Source organism: Tinamus guttatus, unplaced genomic scaffold, assembly GCF_059628265.1.
Source record: "Tinamus guttatus ecotype Peru unplaced genomic scaffold, ASM5962826v1 Tinamus_guttatus_pri_ptg000055l, whole genome shotgun sequence".
Classification (NCBI taxonomy): Eukaryota; Metazoa; Chordata; class Aves; order Tinamiformes; family Tinamidae; genus Tinamus; species Tinamus guttatus.
In genome coordinates, this window is record NW_028288589.1 from 92,627 (window position 1) to 111,659 (window position 19,033).

At 40.1% G+C, this 19,033-nt stretch overlaps 1 protein-coding gene across 1 annotated transcript in view; it reads right to left on the reverse strand.

Moving 5' to 3' along the window:
* Positions 1-2,336: 2,336 nt before the first annotated feature.
* The window catches only part of CDC5L (cell division cycle 5 like), a 31,695-nt gene continuing 14,998 nt past the window's right edge, over positions 2,337-19,033 (reverse strand). Inside the window, exons 14-16 of the mRNA XM_088540087.1 lie at positions 16,292-16,489; positions 4,191-4,403; positions 2,337-2,793 (exon numbers count right to left, since the gene is read on the reverse strand). Of these exons, the coding sequence (XP_088396213.1) occupies positions 2,689-2,793; positions 4,191-4,403; positions 16,292-16,489 (516 nt within the window). The 3' untranslated portion in view covers positions 2,337-2,688. The remainder of the gene's footprint in view (positions 2,794-4,190; positions 4,404-16,291; positions 16,490-19,033) is intronic.

Below are 19,033 nucleotides of genomic sequence, written 5' to 3' on the forward strand. Positions count from 1 at the left end.
ACTCCCACCTTGTCTCCGTCACTCGGTCAGGTTTTGCTTTCCCCATGGCACTAAGCCGTTAACTAGCTCACGCTGTTCATGGTTATACTTGCTATTGTTCTTGGAAACAAAGGCCAAATTAGCAGCTGGTTTCAAAAGTTTAAAGCGGAAAACTGGTGCCGAGGTGTGGTGGTCATTTTTGTGTCCACCAAACATCTGTATTCAATTTCAAAGAGCTTTAGAGAGAGCTTGGGAAGCACTGTTTGGCACGCAATCCGGGCCAAGCCCAAGAAAAGGATCTGCAAAAGGCCTCCGACTGCAAGCACCAACATTTGGGTGAATAAACTGCCTCAGCACCTAAATTCAACCTACCATACATGAATTCCTTGATTGAGGGCAGTCCTAGCCGAGCTCTTCTGCAAAGGTGAAGAGACCTTAGCTCCATTCAAACCCCTTTGGATCCAACAGACCTGCTCAGAGAATGTCTAAAGTGAGATTTTACAGGTGATTTCAGTAGACCTAAGATTACAGCTGCTTTACAGAATCTTTACAGATTCTTTGGCAGCTCTGGACATGCCATAAAAAGACAACCCAAGGTATATTTGGATATTAAACAAGACAAGCAACTTCCTTTCAATATTTCATTGTTGAGACATGCAGAAACTTCAGAAGAAAAGCTGACTAGAGGCAGGGAAAACAGCAAATGTGATTAAACACGGTCTAAAGAAATCAAGCTGGAGAAAACACTGTGCAAGTTTCCTGCAAAAACCTTTCAAATATAATAGTCTCTGAGAACATTAATTGTAGCAGGTTTGTGTTTCAAGGAGAAAAAAAAAAAAGTCTTTTTCATGACTCATCAGTCCTTCTATATTTGCCATTAAAAATACTTGCAAAGGCAGAATGTTTGAATACCTGTCTAGCTCTGAAGCTGACAAGAAATGTAGGGAACACCAAAGAAGCTCTGCTGTCGCCTTAACAAGGAAATAATCCTAGTTGTGGTAACAGAAAAGCCTTGTAGGTTTACCAATAATATCTCTAGCTACCACACAACCACAAGAATGGTCATGATATGGATTTATATGATTTTTCTTTTGAGTCCATGCTAAAATCCATGCCAAAATACCCCAAATGCTAAAGGATTGATGCTTAATACTTTTTTTTTTCTTCCCAGATGGGCTCTGTTTCAGTTAAATATTTAACACATTTTTAAAAGTACATAGTCTACAATTGTGTTAACACTCCAGAAGAATGACCTCTGGTGAATACAGGGGGAGATATTCTCACGCTGGCTGTGTAATGTGCTACCATCACTGATCAGCAGGAACCACATGGGCTATCCTTAGGAAACCTCCCCGATTTCCAGTGAGGATTAACACAGGAGCTGGTATTTCAACAGCTGCACACCCACAACTCTCACACTGTCCCCCTAACAATCTTGCCAAGGCCTACAAGAAGTGGCATTCTGTAATGCAGTAGCACTGACAACAGCAAAGCCCATACTTAAATTCAAATACATGTAAACGCAAATTACGTGATGTCAAAACCAACCTGATGCATTTAATTGCTAAATTCTGTGCTGTTAACAATGCATACATTGTTTTGCCTCTTTTCTTCGATGCATTTCCGCAAAACAACTGCTCAGAACACCCAAAGCATAATGGCTAAGAATAAGGATCCCTGGAGAAGTGATTAACACCTCTACTAAAATAAAAATATGAAAGCACTTCTCTAAACCGGACGCCTGACTCAGGAAAATGCATGCATTAAAAAGTGCTGGGAAGAGCTGCTAAAATTTTAACATTTAACTCTGTTCTTGCTAAATCTACTCAACAAAGAAACATTTTCAGATCTCATCCAAGAAACACATCTCAGTGAGTTAGGAAAAGTGACATGGAGAAGGCCTTTTGATAACTCCATTCTTGTCTTTCAGAAGATCAATCAAAACAGAAAATGGAACACTGTTCTGAGATGTGGCTACAGAACAGTATGAGCAAACACAAGCTCATACTCCTGAAGAAATTTCAAAGGTGCTTTCAGTTCCAATTTAGGGGAAGTTACACTATCCTGCATACTTTGTAAAAACTTAAATCTAACCTGTTTCAGGTTGGTGAAGATATCCTTACTGACGGTATTACCGTGTGAACATCCTTTGATATCAAAGAGAACGTTGAGTCAATGGCACAGAAGAAGAATCAGCAACATGGCTCTATATGGATCTGCCCTGTTACTACTTATTACAAATGATAATATTTGAAAATAAAATGAGGCAGGTGCAGGAAAGAAAGCTGATTTACTGGAAACATGAAAGAGATTTGTAGGGGAAGACGGAATTCTAGTTCAGGTTAAAAAAAAAAATCTTATTTTTAACATTCCAGGTTTATTCAAAAGACATTACTCTGCAGGCATGTATCTTACAGGTCCTAAGAATGACAAAACACTAGGAATAATGTGATAATCCTAGCAAATGGTTAAAATCATCCCAGAATGATTTTTGTTCTTTTAATAACATTTTGGAGATTTCAATCCGATTTTTTAATACTGGACAAAGTCATTCATACCTACAGCATTTGGAAGAGTCCATTAAAGGAACAAAACTTGACAAGATGCAAACAACAGACTACACTTGATTTCTGTGATAGATGGCAAGAGTTGCTGAAGTATCTGTACATTTAAAAAATGATACATCAATAAAGAAAAGAATCTTGTGCTTTAATATTTTGCTTGGAAAGTCTCTTTGTCCAACATGAAGTCAGCAAATCTCTGCTGGAGCTCCTTTTCTCTCTCCTGTTGTCGCTGCACATCTTCCTTCAGACACTGAAAGGGAAATATAATTAAACAACCAGTCAGTTCTACTCTGCAGATCAATAGCAAAGGTTAGGCTGAAATAAGAGAGTGATTAGACCAGTTTTAAAGAATAGCAGTTGACAAAGGGTGTTAAGAATCATGGTCATCTTACTTCAGCACCCTGTTTTTGACAGCAGCTGATATCAAATGCTTCAAAAGGAGAGGTTTCAAATTACAAACTTTCCCACAAGCAGTGTCTTTGCATTTAACAGGTATCTATGGATTCTTCTTCCACAAGTTCTCTTCAAACCTATTATCAGGTCAACTTCCTTACTAGCCCAGTGTCCTGCGACAAGGCCTTCCACAGATCAACTAGGCACTATCTGAAACTGTGCATAATTCTGGTTGTTCTCAAACTGCCAGCTCATTTGAAAGACCTTCACTCTTGTATCGTAAGAGACAGTAAACACTTATCTGTCTGTACTCCTTCCTCATGCCACTAGGAATTTTCCAGCAATAACCAGATTCTGTCCCAGATTTGAATTTTTTTTTTCTCCCTTGGAAGCCATTCTGTAGCTGAGATCGGCTCTGCAAAACATGTAGCTTTTTGTTTGTACAGTTTTTACAACATCCTTTTAAGATTTGGATAGAAAGGAAGGGGAATCTAACCACATACAGGAGTCAGAGCTGGATGTAGTTACAGCAAAAAATGATTATTACTATGCCATTTCTCTCCTAATTGCTTCTAAATTCACTTTTTGTGAACTGTTACTGAGATGATGTTTTCACAGACTTTTTTTTTTTTTTTTAAAAAAAAAAGACCACAAGGGTATTCCTGAGTGGTAAAAGTCAATACAGGTAAAGCTCAGATGTCTTTTCCTCCACCTGCATCATTTCACATTCATCTATAGTCAGCTGCCACTTTATTGCATAGTGATTAATCACAGAATCACAGCCTGGTTAATCCATCTGTATACCCATGAGATTGCGGGAAACAGAGAGGAAAATACACCTATATACTTAAAATTCCCTTTATAGTACAGCTGATGATGTTTAGCTCATATGGGATAATAGTCAATAATCTATGGTTTAGTGTTAAGTTATAACAAAAAGTTATAGCAAGTCATTGAGAAGACTTGAGACTATATGGAATCCTCTTTTCTGGAAAAAAAAAAAAAAAGAAAGGAAAAGAAACCACTAGTAAATTAGTCCCAGCTAGTAATATGTCACAGCATCCTTGACATTGAAGTGAAAGGCAGAAGAGTTGTGTATTTGCCAGAAGTATAATTTTAAAGTATCATTAAAAACCTTGATAAAAACCTCTGGTTGTGAACTTCAGAGCCCAATTGCTGTAAAAACACTTTTCTTTTTTCCTTCTCCATAAAAGACACGTATTTGACCAGTCGGGTTACATTTAGGAATCTCACCTCCAGTCTCCGTGGGATAGCAGCATCCTCATGTTTCTTTAGTTCCTCAAATGTACGTAGCTCCAGATGAGCCTGTTCAATTTGGTCCCACAGATCATTCAACTGTTTGATGAGGCCCATTGCCCGAGACTGATAACCACCAAGCAAAATCTTCAGCTTCTTTTCCATCTTGGCAGCTCTTTTTGCTTCAGTTGTCATGTGACCTCTATTGATCTGTCAGGACAAAAACAAAAAAACAGGAATTATTTAATTTATCCAGAATCCAAAAGACAACAATGAAAAAATTGTAAAGATATTTTTTTTTGCAGAACTGTATAGAGTTAATGGAAGATATAGTTCCCTGGTTTCTATTGACAAATCATACACTGTACAGTTGACAACAACCTAAGAAAGATTTCTTGATCAAGCTCTTTGCATTATGAGCAACAGCTACTAGTCATAGCAAAGGGGTGACTACATGGTATATGGACAGGTTTTCCTGACTAGGAATTGTTGCAGCTACTGAGCTAAGTGGCTTAGTACTTCAGTGCTGGACACATGCCCTGGTGATTGTGGGTACTGAGACTGCAAGTGAGCGAAGCCAGCTTTGTTCTAAAATAAAATAATTTTGCCTACATACAGTCTTACCTATTCAGAGTTACTACATTGCTGCTATAACATTCCAACATTCTCTTTTACGTAGTAAGAAAATGAACATCTTCAGAGGGCTCAAGAGCATCATTACTTTCACACAGCTTTTCCCTTATGGATCTCAAAGCAAGAATGTAAGATTATCCAAGAATAGCAGACAGATATTGAGTTAGAAAGATGAATTAACTGCCTAGGGTCAGTGGAAAACACCAAAAGCAAAAAGCCACAATTTACAATCTCATATGGCACATAGCAGATGTGACAAAGTACTGAGATGAAAATGTGGTATCAAAACCACAAAGCAACTAGCTTCTTAGAAGTCAAGCTCTCTCTCCTGCATCACTCTGGTAAGTGCTACCCCATCCCACTCTGGATTTAACGTTCTGAATTTACTTGTTTTGGTTCCCCAAGGGAGTTCAGGTCAAGCCTCCAAAGCCATAATCCAGAGCTGGAATTTGAAATTGGTAAGTAAACTACAAAATCCTGCCACTTGGGAGAAACAACAAAATAAAAAGCAAATGTAGTCACAGGAGCATTTTATTGATGTTTGATATAACATTCCTGTGTGTGAAAGGTACCAAAACCTTTACATATTTTTGTAATTTATTTAGTGGGGCAAAATTAAATGAGCAGTCAAAGGGTGAAATGGCTGTCCATAGTTTTAAAGCCTGACAACATCAAGGTAATCCTTAACATTGAATCAAAACCCAAACAAACAACCAGGCCCGTGTGGATGCCACCCTGTGCTCTAGGTGTCCCTGCTTGAGCAGGGGGGTTGGACTGGATGATCTCTAGAGGTCCCTTCCAACCTCAACCATTCTGGGATTCTGTGACATGTCACTGAACAAAGTTATGGCGAGCTGCAGCATCTCCACATAGGAACAGATGGATTCCTGGCAGCTTTAGGCTACTTTTCTTTCTTTTCCTTCCAAAAAGCATTGTGTGAAATATGCAGAACTCAACAAAACAGGAATCAAGCTTATCAGATTTTGCTATTTACCATAGTACAATGTATATCAGTAGGAATGCAAAAAAAAAAACCAAAAAACAAAAAAAAGCTTTAGAGTCCCAACAATTGAAACACAAGTTTAACTTAGAACCACAGTGACTACATCACCAGTCATTGCCTTACTTCACTGAAAATCAAAGTTTTGCTTGCTAACATTCCTACAAAGGCAAAAGCTATAGCTAATTGGCAAAAAAAAAACCTTTTAATTGCTTTGAGTCCTAACACACCATCCACTTTTACCCATGAAACTAAACTCCCTAGGGAAAGAACTACTTTGTGATCTGTCCCGGGCAGTGATAAGGTCAGTGAGGCAGCCTCAGCCACTCCAATCTGTCATGTCCATTACAGTTTTACGAACCAAGCCATGGCAAAGTGCATTTCATAAACCTTCCAACAGTCCAACTTAATTAATACGCCCTATTACATCGTTACATGTTTTTGGAAAATGCTCTGCTCCTTGACAACTTATTCACTTGTTTAAAACAGTTTCAGGACGCAGAGGGAGAGAGAAACAAAGTGAATGGTAAAAGGAGAAAGCTGTTAATAGTGGAGGGAAAGAGAAATCTGACCTTCTGAGCTGTCTAGTTTGCTCCTGAGGAGACAGATGGGGACTGCTACACTTTTCAGATACTGTTTGCAATGCAGTTTTAAGTTATGCCCAAGGTGCTTTAAGCATACAGAAAGGCGCCTCTTTTTCAATATTTATATAAATCTAGAGAAAATTAAATAAATAGATTAGGGATTTGTGAGGATACTCTCTGACGGAAAAGTATGAAAGCTTTAAATGTCTTCACTGGTAAATAATATGCTATTACTGCAACAACAAATACAGCTGTGTGGTAAATGAACTATTTTCCAATTACTATTCCTTGAATGAAAAACGCGTGTTGAGAACCACTGACATTTACAGACCGTGGAATAAATGGATGTACAGGCAAACAGGATTTTCTTTGTAGCAGAGGTCTAGTGTAACAAGGAAAGGTTGTCCCATCTTGTTCCACAGACTACACAGAGGAGGCTTGGTGCAGAATGAAGCTCCAAGCAGAACGACATTGTTCTAGGACAGAACGTTCTGAAAAAAAGACTATTCAGAAAAGGTCTACTACTCTGCTTTTCTCAGTGAAAATCTGTCAAAAACTTCATTTTCTACTATTTTTTAAACACTGAGTACCTGAGGACACGGGACAGCATTATAAATGCTATCTCCATCCTACAGAAAGGAGGCACTGAGGTCGGAAGCCCTGAACTGTCAGTACGCATCAAGCGCCACCAGTAGTGGCAGTGCTTGGTTGTTCTCCCACTTCCACATCCCTAGTTGGGATTCACTTTGCTTGGCTTTAGACACCAACACCTGATCTTGTCAGCCCAGATCCTTCTACAAACAATGGATTGTAGAATTGGACTTAGTATGCCTGTATTTTCCTGAATATTCTTATTTTTAACTACTACAGAACCTTAGTTTGCATACTGTAATTCAGAGTTTGCTTTTCTACTGAGCTCCACGTCCATTTGAATTACTACAGGCCTCTCTGCTGTCAAAAAGAAAATAATAAATGCCTTACAAGTATCTGAAACCAGAAATAACGGCCCTTTCTTCCTTCCCAGCTTGCAGAGAGAAATGTGAACACTCACCACCTTTCCTCCTCCCTCCCATCTACAGAGTTTTAGGACGTACTACGGAAAGGTCAAAAGGAGGTCTCAACTTTTTTAACAAATCCTATTTATTAAAAATTGCTGACTGCTGCATTAATGCCAACAACTGCATATAATTTTAGTTCAAGCTTCGTAAAATTTTAAAGCTCAGATACCAAGTTAAAAATTCCAAGCAGTTATGAAGAGGTGTGTTTAAACAGTAGTCTACATTATTTGCTTAAAGCTAAGAAATGCATTTCAGTAAAATCTGACAACCATTTCCCCCATGAATCTAGCAGAAATTGTAAAGACATTTGAAAGATTTCTCGACTTAGTTATTTATTTTGTATTGCTTCTTGGCCAACTTTGGTTCCACTGACTTTTGTACTGGCTACAGCAGAACGAAATAGCGTGTACGAGCAAGGGGTAAAATGATATATGATCTCAGGGCAAATGTAAGAGCCTCATCTCATCCCAAGTCTCTTATATAAAAGCTTTTCATCATGCCTAGTAATGCCTGAACTAGGGAATCGTGCCTAGTTTTTGATATTCCACAAGAGATCAAATGAAAAGAATCTGAAACAGAACAACAAAGGTAATCAGAGGTTTACAAAACATGACTTGGAAAAGGGGGATTCATCCAGAAAAAAGGAGCGATGATAAAACGAGTTTTAAGTATCTGAAAGATCACTGTGAGCAAGAATTAATTTGTCTGTTCTTACGTCCACTCACAAAGAAGGAGAGAGATTTAAATTTAGCAAGGAAACTTCAGACACAAAGTTACTTGTAGCACCTAACTGAGGACAACAAAGAACTGGGACAGACTGACTATGGGAATCATGGAGCCTTTCCTTAAGATTAAACATCCAGTGGGAATGTGAGATAGTTCATGGTTTCTTGCATCACTACATCTACTGAGGACACTCCTGCTCACTTCATGGACAGTGTTTTGTTTTCTCTCCATTGCATCAGTAGACATTCTTGTTTTCTACTTGGTCTTTCAGAACATGCCATACGGGTAAAAACAAACACAACAGAAATGCTGTGAGCTCCTACCGGAGCCACGGTCAAAAGTCAATCAACTTGTTTCATGATCTTGGAGGATCCACGTATCAGCATAAAGCTGGAATCTATACAGGAAGACTCAAAATGGTACTATAGCTTCCTTCCTCATCTCAGACCCACAAGCAGCCCTCCCACACTCAATTCTGACGGCATGACCTGGATTAACTTAGCTGAGGTAACAGGATGTGTAAACTTGCCTGGTCTGGACTCCGGCTAGCAGAATAGCTGGAATGAGATGATTCACACCAAGATCACAGCTTCCTGCTCAACACCTGGCTACAGCCAATAGGTTTTCCAGTATTTCAGACCAATCCAGGGATAACGAAGACCGCAACACACATGGGCTCAAATCTATCAAACTGATTTCAGCATTACCTAACCAATATTATCTATTCTAGGTCTTACCACAAGTAAAGCACAGATTAAAGAGGAAAAAAACAAAAACAAACAAAGAAAAAAACAAAAATGACAAAAACCCCACAAACAAGGTATTTTCACTAAGTTTTTCTGGAATCTATCCAGGTTAAAAAAAAAAGGGGGGATCACAATATTTAAAAGCTTTGATTAGCATTAAGCAACTGGATCAGTGCTGTGTCTAAGTGGCAGTGAGTGCAGCAGAACTACCTTCAAACATAACCAGTGGAAATCCAGAGTTCTCAGAGCGATCTTATCCACAGAAGAGGCTAAAAATCTTGTGGAAGTCAATGCAATAAACAAGTTAGCAGATAGACTGCTTCCCTCTTAACACATGGCAGAAGCCACTTGATGTAACTGAGCTAACAGCTTGCAGCAGTCACTACTGCTCTGCTCCTGCAGCTATCATTAGGCAAGCATCAATGAAGCAAGTTATGTCATCGGCAGCAATTCACTCTAGCACAACATTCACAAATCACGAGGTTGTTTTGCATTAGGAGAGCCTCTGGAGAGCTAACAGGCCTGCAGGTGAGGTGGCTTCCAGCCACAGATCACAGTAATTTATATATTTCTCTGTCAAAAACCAATTTTCAGCAGTGATGTTGAAACACACTGGTTCCCATTGTTAACTGCATGTTTGAATGTATAGCCTGATTTCACTGCAGCAACACATACAAAACTAACGGTTTCAGAGACTGGAGGTGAATGAGGAATTTCCACCACTTTACAAGATACAGTAACTGCTACCCAATTTAACCGCTCTTTTAAATATTTTTTTTTCAGGGTTCATTTTCTGATCCATTTAGATGTGTTGGCGCATCCTGGACTGGGGATATGGAATAACTTGTACTACACTCATAGCATGAGGCCTATCAGCTGAATAAAGGCTTGTTTTTATGCAGAAGATTTATCTAATCCTACAGACACTAAAATCTTGGAGGAACACAGGCTAGCACAACACACCAGCCTAATCTGAAGACCAATTCCAGACACACAGCAAGGCTGCAGAAGTAGGAATATGAAAAACCCTCTTATTATTAGCATTCATCTCCTTCTTTCCAAAAGTCCCAAAGTCAAAAATCAACTATTTGCATTTCCCTCTGAAAATAACAGTTTAACAGCAGAACAGTTCTGTTTCCCAAAGCTGTTCAACAGGCAGCGTGGGAAATGTCATTGATGTAATAGCTGAAGTCCTAGAGGACTACTTAGATTTGAATACAATTGGATCTCTTCCCTGCTTCCCAAGCCGACTTCCAACCCCACGACATGCTCGCGGTGATGGAGAAAGATGGGGGAAGGCTTCTGACTGCAAATGTAAATTGTGGGGTTAAAATAAAAGTCTCAAATTTAAAGTAATTCGTCACAAGCACAGTGGACAATATTTTTTTTTTATTCCAGACATGCCACATATAAAGTTTCAGCTCCACTCAACAAGCTGTGATTGGAAAAGACCACTGCCCTACAGGTATATTACAAGCACACTTAAAATTTGGCACTTTCAGATAATGATTTTCAATCATAGCTCCGTTAGAGCTTCATGAACAAAATTACAGTGCCCTCCCATTCTAGAGACAGAGAGACATTAAGATCTAGTTCTCTTTCACTTATCTGATGCACTCTAGGTGCCTCTGTAATCAAAAGAGAAAAACAGGTGCCTCAAGAGGGAAATTCAATGCTTAAGTGGGCCAAGTTGCTCTCAGGAGGTACCTTGTCTCTCTACCAGCAATGAAATGAGCCTAGGGCAATTACAGTCCTATCCCATTTGCTTCAGTTAGGAAGCTAAAACAAGGTGCATTAAATCTAAACTCCTGGGACTTCTCAGAACTAGGCACTGATTACTCAGTCGCACTAGAAAGACAAATCAAAATTTCAGACTAAATCAAATTATCTTTGCTTAAAAGATATTTTTTCTTATTGTAGACATCAATGATACTTGGCAAAAGAATAACTTTTATTTACTGCTGTCCTCAGCAGCTAGGTTAGGGGCAGTAACTTCCTTATGGGTCCTGCAAATACTGCAAAAGTCTGTGAACAAAACTCAGACTTTGTGTTACAGCTAAGCCAAACAGCTAGCTTCTGTGGAAAGGGACCTGCTTTTTAATTTATAAATAATTAATTTTCTACCAGTTCAATGAACTGAACCAGATAACTACAGAGCTCCAAGCACCAGGGCAAGGGCAGAGGTAACTCTCCAGCTGTCCCCTGTCCTTTTCTGGCAGCAGTTGAAGTGTTTTCACACACAGTTAAAGATGATTCCTGAAGGATCTGCCATCCATTTACTTTCTCCAAGGAAAATACATTCCCTCCAAAAACTACTTTGCTAAATAGACTTGAAAAGGGATGATCAATTGCATATTAAGCAAAACACAGGCACAACAGTGGTCTTGCATAAATACTCAGTTCTCTATTAAAATCTGAACAGTCAATATGCAAGAACACTGACACCCCTGCTGTGATCCCCTAATGCCAACTGTATTTCCACAGGCTTTGTTAAAAAAGGGATTTCCCTAAGGTAACACAATATCACAGATGAATAGTAGATACAGAAATTTACTGCTCCACTTCTGCCACCATATTTCAGTTATATGACAAGCTTATCTTCCAAATTCTTATTTAATTTCATTTTTATTTTTCACTGGTAGTTAACTTAGTAAGAGAACCCCTGAAAATGCAAAAGAAATTGCAAGCTTTGGAATAGGGAAGCTAGAGAAAATGCAAATACAATCTCTGTAAATTAGTAACTCAAACATCTTGTAGGGGAGCATAGCCTGCAACCCTCAAAAATCCAGCTAGGACACTGGTTTCCACTGCAAGCTAATTCAGAGGGCTCGGGCTGCAATGAAAAGCAAAAGTGGCCTCTTTAGTCTGGTAAATGCCCATCTTGTTCATTAGGACTGTGTACAAAGGAGCAACCAAGAGAAGAGTGTAACTCAATGCAGCTTCAGAACGTTGTGGTTACAAGAAGATATTGTAAATCTTACTGTGGGATGGATAATTCAGTACGCTTTGCATATGTGATGTAACTAGAGTTTCCTCTCCTGTAGACTTTCAATAATGTTTATAATTTAGCAATCAACTGAAATGATGACATAACTACCACACTGGTAGAAAAGTACTTGCATGCTGGAAGCCAACGTTACGAACTCTCTTCAAAGACCAAGTAATGCTGGCAGGAAGTTTTTATGTTCTGAATTATGAAGCAAAGCAACTAGCTTGTTAAATAGATGCCTATACTATCTTTTACCTTAGAGGACCCGTGTTAAACTAGGAAGTTTAGGTAGGAAGATTTTACTTTAAAAATAGGCTACTTAGAAGAGAAGCAAGTACCAAATGTGGTAGAGTTCACCTCAGGAAACTCCCATTCCTGAGAAGATCAGCCCTGCAGGCTAGTCTAGTCTTGAGCAAATATGCTAAACCTCTAGAAGTGTCTGGAAATATCCCACCTGGAGTCAAGCAAATCTAAGTTATACCAAAGACATACAGTGAGGCCATGAGGATTAACGTCCATAGGCTTGAAACTGCCGAGTGCTAACATGTAAAACCTTGTAAGACTCTTCAGCAAAATAAGCACCATATTCAGAGAGTCTAAAATGCTCACAATAAGAATGCAAATTATTACTAATGCATTAACAGTGTATCTCAACATTAAAACTATCACTGAATTGCACATTAGTGCCGATTATGATGACACAACTGGCGAGATACCTGTCCAGGGTATCTCGCCAAACAGCAGCTCTCCACAGGTCCTCCCTTTGCCTCCCGGAGCGCGTGGGTAACAGCCCGGATCCGCTTGCGGTATCGCAATTCCGGCAAGACAAATCAGCGGATACGAGACCACCACCGCTACGCCCCTCCGGCAGTGAGGAGAGCCCAATTAGGGCAACTCCACCATTTGTGCATCCCATCAATCCCCCCCAGCAATCTCTGAGTGGTGAAGACAGCATGAGAAATAATGCTGCTTTTGCACCAGATCTGCAGCGTGTTAGCAGGTCCATATGGAAGTATTACAGGGCAACTAGCCCACGTGCAGCTGTTTCTAGCTAATACCACTAAATGCTCTTTTTTTTTTTTGCTACATTTCTTGGTGCAGTCTGAAGGGGAAGGGGCAGCCTCAAAAGCTGAGCAACAGCAGTTTCTGCTGCTGGCAGTGTGTTTTACAGTTTCTGCCCCTCTCTCAAAGGAAGTAGGAGTACAGGCAAATAATCTGGGGTATTGAAAGCAGAGCTAATATTCCTGCTTTTCATTAAGATTGCCTGATACTTCCCATTAAAATATCTATTTCAACTGATATTGCTTTCAGACATGTTTCCTTGAAAAAACATTAAAATGAAGGTGGTTTTGCCATTTTTGAGAATGGGGGTAGAAAAGAATAATTGCTGAGCTTTTCATTTTCACTGCATATTCATTTCTTCTTTAAGTTCCTATGCTTTTTATTATTAAAAAGAAAAAAAAAATCCAAGGTGACCTGTACCTTGAAAACTATATGCCCCCTTGCTTTTGAGAAGAGCCTTCTAAATAGGTCAGGCTACAGAACCACACCCTGAATTGCAGTTTGCACACATTTGGGAGAGATCTGCAGCTCAAACACACCTCTACAAAGATGGTACCTACACTCAAAAAGTGTTAGTGGAAAGTGCTGCAGTATTTTCACTGTACCTGCAGCTCTGGGACACAGCAAGGTCTGCTGGCCCTGATTTGGGGTATATGGTAATTTGAGGGCATATCCAAGCTTGGTGTCTCCCTCTTACCTGTGCATCGAGTAATGACACCCTTTCCAGCACTGCTCAAAGTTCCCAGCTGATCTGAAGACTTGCAGCTACATAAGTGAGACACTAAGCCCCACAGTCATAGGAACTGAACACCTGCATAGCTGGATTTTGTTAACTAGCTCGTCCACAGAGTTCTGTGCAATGTTGGGTAAATACATGAGGTCAAGATTCTTCAGAGATTGGCCCTCTGATTTGAGCTTTAGCTTGTGCGTGACCACCTTGTGATTACAGTGCAATGCACGTTCACAGAGTGAATGAAAGCAGCAGCAGTTTGATGAATGGTTGATCTGAACTTACTTTCTTTGCTTCAGGATGCTTCAAGAGCATACTACCACCAAACCCCTCACTGAAACATGGGGAAGAGATGAACAGAGATCAACAGCACAAGAAAGCCCACACAGAAGTAACCAATTCAGACTTAATAATATACAGCATAAAGACACAGGGCCACACACTTGAACAATAAAGAAAAATTCATTAGGCAAGCATCATTCACCCTGTGCAGTAAATGAGCATGTGGAAAAACTAGGCTGTAATCATGTAATTACAGACTGTCTCGCAATGCGTAGGCAAATTAAGGCTGCTGGAGTAAAGCTCCTTGTGCATTCCCTAACTTTTGACTGCTTGACTTTGCAACTTTAATAACGTACTTCTAATGTCGTTTTAGGCGTAAGGTATTTAAATTTCAAAAGCATTTGTACCCAAATTAGGCACAGCCCTCGGATCGCTGGCGTGATGCCGGCGCAGCCTCTGCTGCCACGCTCAGATATTGCTCTTAGGAAGACAGAGCAGAGCAGCGACTCGAGGGCAGGCGTTAGCGACGGGAGCGATAGGCAGGGCAAGGGTGCTCTCTGCCGGGCGAGCAGCAGCAGGACAAGGGCTTTCCTACTGATGCTCAGCAGCAGTTTAACCCAGAAATGAAGCTCCGTGGACGTGAAGTGCTCCTGGCTCAAATGGTCAGTAACTGCCGGGTGGGAGATGGGGAGGGCGCTCTTGACTGACAGAACTTTACAGAATACACCTTCGCTTCTTCTAAACCAACATATTTCTACAGGAATAAATTGCTTAAAGCTCTGCCTCATGAGAGCTGTGTAGTTTTGCGTTTTGTGGGGAGTATCTGGCTGAAGTAATACAAAGATGCGACTGGGCCAGGGAAAATCAGTGTCCAAAGGACTGAATGGATTTTTTCTACTTAATGCAATATACCTCAGTTAATCTCTCCATTTCCCCATTTTTCCCTCTCCCCCTGCAACTATTCATATCAGAAAACTGCAAGTTTGCTCCTCACTAAAAGAAATCAAAAATAAAAACAAAAGAGAATACCTCTAGCCACAGTGATGTGAGCTAGCACTGCTCCAGAAACAGATAAAACTCCCAAAACAAGAGTCACGCAATCTCAGTATCCCACTGTGTTAGCTCGGGAGTCTTCAAAGCCACATCATAAACTGGATCAGGTAAATAACCTGAGAGGTAAGAGAAACCTACATAAACTGTATTTTTTTCCATACAGATCAGGACATTAACCTGACTGCATGCATGTGCCTTCCTTACAGCTTAGTCCCACCCAGGTAACTGTGCAGGTATACTGTATTCTACCTACAAGCAACATAAAAGAGAGAGGAATTGGGCAGACAATAAACAGATCTAAGATTAAGCATGTGAAGCAGTCTGGAGTCACTCAGCAGAAGAACAGTAAGGCAAGAAGGGCAGATTTTGGCTTCCTGAGAACAGAGAAGGGTCTAGTTTCATTTGCTGGTCTCCTGGTACCCAGCATCCTCCTCTAGTACTCAAGCTTCAGCCACATCAGTGACAGGTTGCTATCTAAATTCTGGCATTTTATATTAAAGAAAAGAAATTGTTAAGCAAGCAAAAATACATATGTTAGGAAGCTTAATATTCTCTGATAAAGTGGAATGGAATCACAACATTCACTGTCCCCTTTTTTAAGGGGATCACTGGCTTTGGCATACGATGCCAGACTGGCAAGAAACCAAAAGAGTCTGAATTTTTATTTATGTAATTGTCAATGGCAAAGTATTTGGAAGGTATATGGCATGAATTCTCATAAATCAGAAATTAAGCCTAAGGCAAAAGCAATTCAGAAGAGAACTTGAGAAGAGGTTTTGAGCAGGAGTGTTTTTTTTTTTTTTTTTTTTTTTTTTTAAAAAAAAGCATCTTTCTCTGACATAGCTCATGCTGGCCACTATCAGAGACAAAGTGCAGGACTAGAGAGATCAACATGATCCAGGGATCAACAAAACAACAAAGAATCTACAAGAAATTAAAACAAAATAGCGCCTGACTTTCCAGTTGAGAAAAAGGTAAGGAGTCTTACATCTCTCCTACGTAAGAGGATACTCTAGGAATACTTTAAGAAAGAAGGAAGGAGAGAATATGTTCTAAGAGCATCTACAAAGCCCCCTTGGAGAACTTCTTAACAGCCTTTTCAAAAGGAATCCCACCAGGAGATCTAAATAATTTACAATAACCTGTAACTCTTATTCAAAAGAACAAACAACAAAAAAACACCCAAACTAGGAGAGAAGAAAAAAAAAAAAGCAGAGAAAAAAAGTGACACTAACCTCAAGCCTCTTTTCAAGTGACTCTATTCTGTCTTTTTTGCTGGCCAGGTTAGCTCTTGTGTAGCGGCTCTGTCCAGGCAGATACAGCACCTGGCTGTAACATTCTTCCCACACCTGGTTATAAGCTTCACTTGAGAGCTCTCCATGCCCCATTCCTTGCTTTACCACTTCCATCTCTTGTGCCAGTAGATCCTGTGCCTGTTGGAAATGATGAGAAATAAATTGCATTTACAATACAAAGGATACAAGGAAATTCCTCTTGTTGTTTTCAGTCCTTCAGTGTTCAATTCACAGGGGTAGTTTCTCTTTTCATACTAAAAGCTCACCATCAGGTTAAGCTAACTATGAAATCTAACACAGATGCTGTGGATTATAAATGAAACCCAGGCTAGAAGGCTACTCACAGAGCAACTACCCCTCATTTTATATAATTTGGCCAAACCTGACACCACTCTGCTGTAGCTAATGAAAGCAGTGGCACAGCTAGATACCTCATCTTGTTGCTGAAGAACAGAGATAAAAGCTGGGGGCTTGAAAGAAGGCAGAACTGCACGTGCAGAAGCAGCTGTTCTATGAAACAAAAATCACATTTCATTTCCTTTCGCTTGCACTTTTCCACACAATCTGGAAAGTCAACACTAAATATTAACGGATGAGATGTATAAGCTTCAATCCCTCTGACTGTAGATAAAATCCTTCTGTTTGTTCTACATTTCTGTTTTCAGATTTGAGCATGCTGCTGTTTCCAGTGCACTCTATGCAGTAAATTGAGGTGAACTGGAAAGATTCATGCTATTCTCACAACTCTTAATTTTTTTGGCAAGAAGTCTGGTCCACAAAACTGTGGACCAGTGGCAGACACCTCTAAGTTTCTTTTGCAGCTTAAGTCCTAACCATTCTGTGGATCTGGACTTCACTGACTGCAAGTACATCTCCTCACTTTCAACAGATTTACATCTGTGCCACAAATTTCCATACCAAATATCTCATCGTAGCCACTTATTTTTCATAACAAGACATTGGCAAGTAAGCAATTTAAGCATCAGATGCTCAAAGGTTCACTTTCATTTAGCTTCTGTTTATACCTGTGAGGAATTATCTAGTGTATCTAGTTGATGATAGCAACACTTTTATTAGCTGAGAGCACTGCAATTAACAGCACTGCTAATCCTCCCCAAAAGAGGACTACACATCCAGAAAAGAGTATTTTATGAAAGGCATTTAGAAGGAATGAATTCTAAGAAGTCAATAAAGACGTGAAGAAAGACACAAAACAAAACAACACAACCCTAGCAAAAAACTTAAGAGAAAGCTTCTTGGTTCATTATAAACTCATTTGATTTTAGAGATTTTGATAGGACTCTGAAGGCCAGACAGCAAGCAGAAGCAAAGATGCAAAGAAGTTCCTTCTATCACTTGAGAAAGAAAATTTCCAGGGACTCAGAAGAAAGTTTCCAGACAAAAACTACTGGACTGTGTAATAGTCTCTAAGGGAAGTGATAGAAAACTCAATTCTTGTTGTGCTTCAAAACAAACCAGGGAAAGCACTCGGAGAGCGTTCTTTAGGGAACAATCTCACTTTGGCAGGGCAGTGAAAGTCATGATCTAACTGAATTTTCCATCTTTCATTTCTCCTGCTAGCAAATCTTCAAAGTATAATTTTTCATTTAACAACAAACTGGAAGTACATACTGTTCCATCTTCTCTTTTTAGGCTCATGATGCATCAATCAGATAAGCCCAGGCAGACAGATTTAAAATATGTTTGCATATCCTTAGAGTCACTTTAAAGGGCATGTCATTTGGGTGCTGAGATTTCATGACTATTGGTCAAAACTTAAGTCTCAGATAACCAGAGTCTGCATAAAACTGAGATGACTTGGTGGCGCATGTTTTGTTGATTTGTCCTTTTCATTCATTTTTATTCCCATAAAGTTACTGGCAAAACTTCACAGGCAAAACTCTTCAAAAGAGCTGACACCGTACTACACGTGTGAACTGTCACTTGGGGGCAAAATGGAACATCTGTAGTTATTAAAATAAATGAACATCCTGAACTAGAACCCATGGTACAGGCCTGCTGTTTGATTTGGGATTTGCTGTTTGATTTGGTCCACGTCTGGAGTACTGTGTCCAGTTCTGGGCCCCACAGTACCAGAGGGATGTGGAGCTGCTGGAGAGAGTCCAGCGCAGGGCTACAAGGATGATCAGGGGCCTGGAACATCTGCCCTATGAGGAGAGGCTGAGGGAGCTGAGCCTATTCAGCCTGGAGAAGAGAAGGCTGAGAGGGGACCTGATCAGTGTCTATAAGTACCTCAAGGGAGGCAGTGAGGAGGATGGTGCTGGCCTCTTTTCAGTGGTGGCCACCGACAGAACTAGAGGTAATGGCCACAAACTGAAGCACCAAAAGTTCCACAGGAACTTAAGGAAAAAATTCTTAACAGTGAGGGTGCCAGAGCACTGGAACAGGCTGCCCAGAGAGGTTGTGGAGTCTCCTTCTCTGGAGATCTTCAAAACCCGCTTGGACGCAGTCCTGTGCCACGTGCTCTAGGTGACCCTGCGTGTGCAGGAGGGGTGGACTAGATGATCTTTAGAGGTCCCTTCCAACCTTAAGCATTCTATGATTCTATGATTACAATGTAAAACAGGACAAGCTACCCAGGCGGCCTACTGGGCTCTTCTAGTGACAGCCTGATCCAGCTATTCAGCATATTTTAACTGGGAATGCCTTAAGATAAGTTGC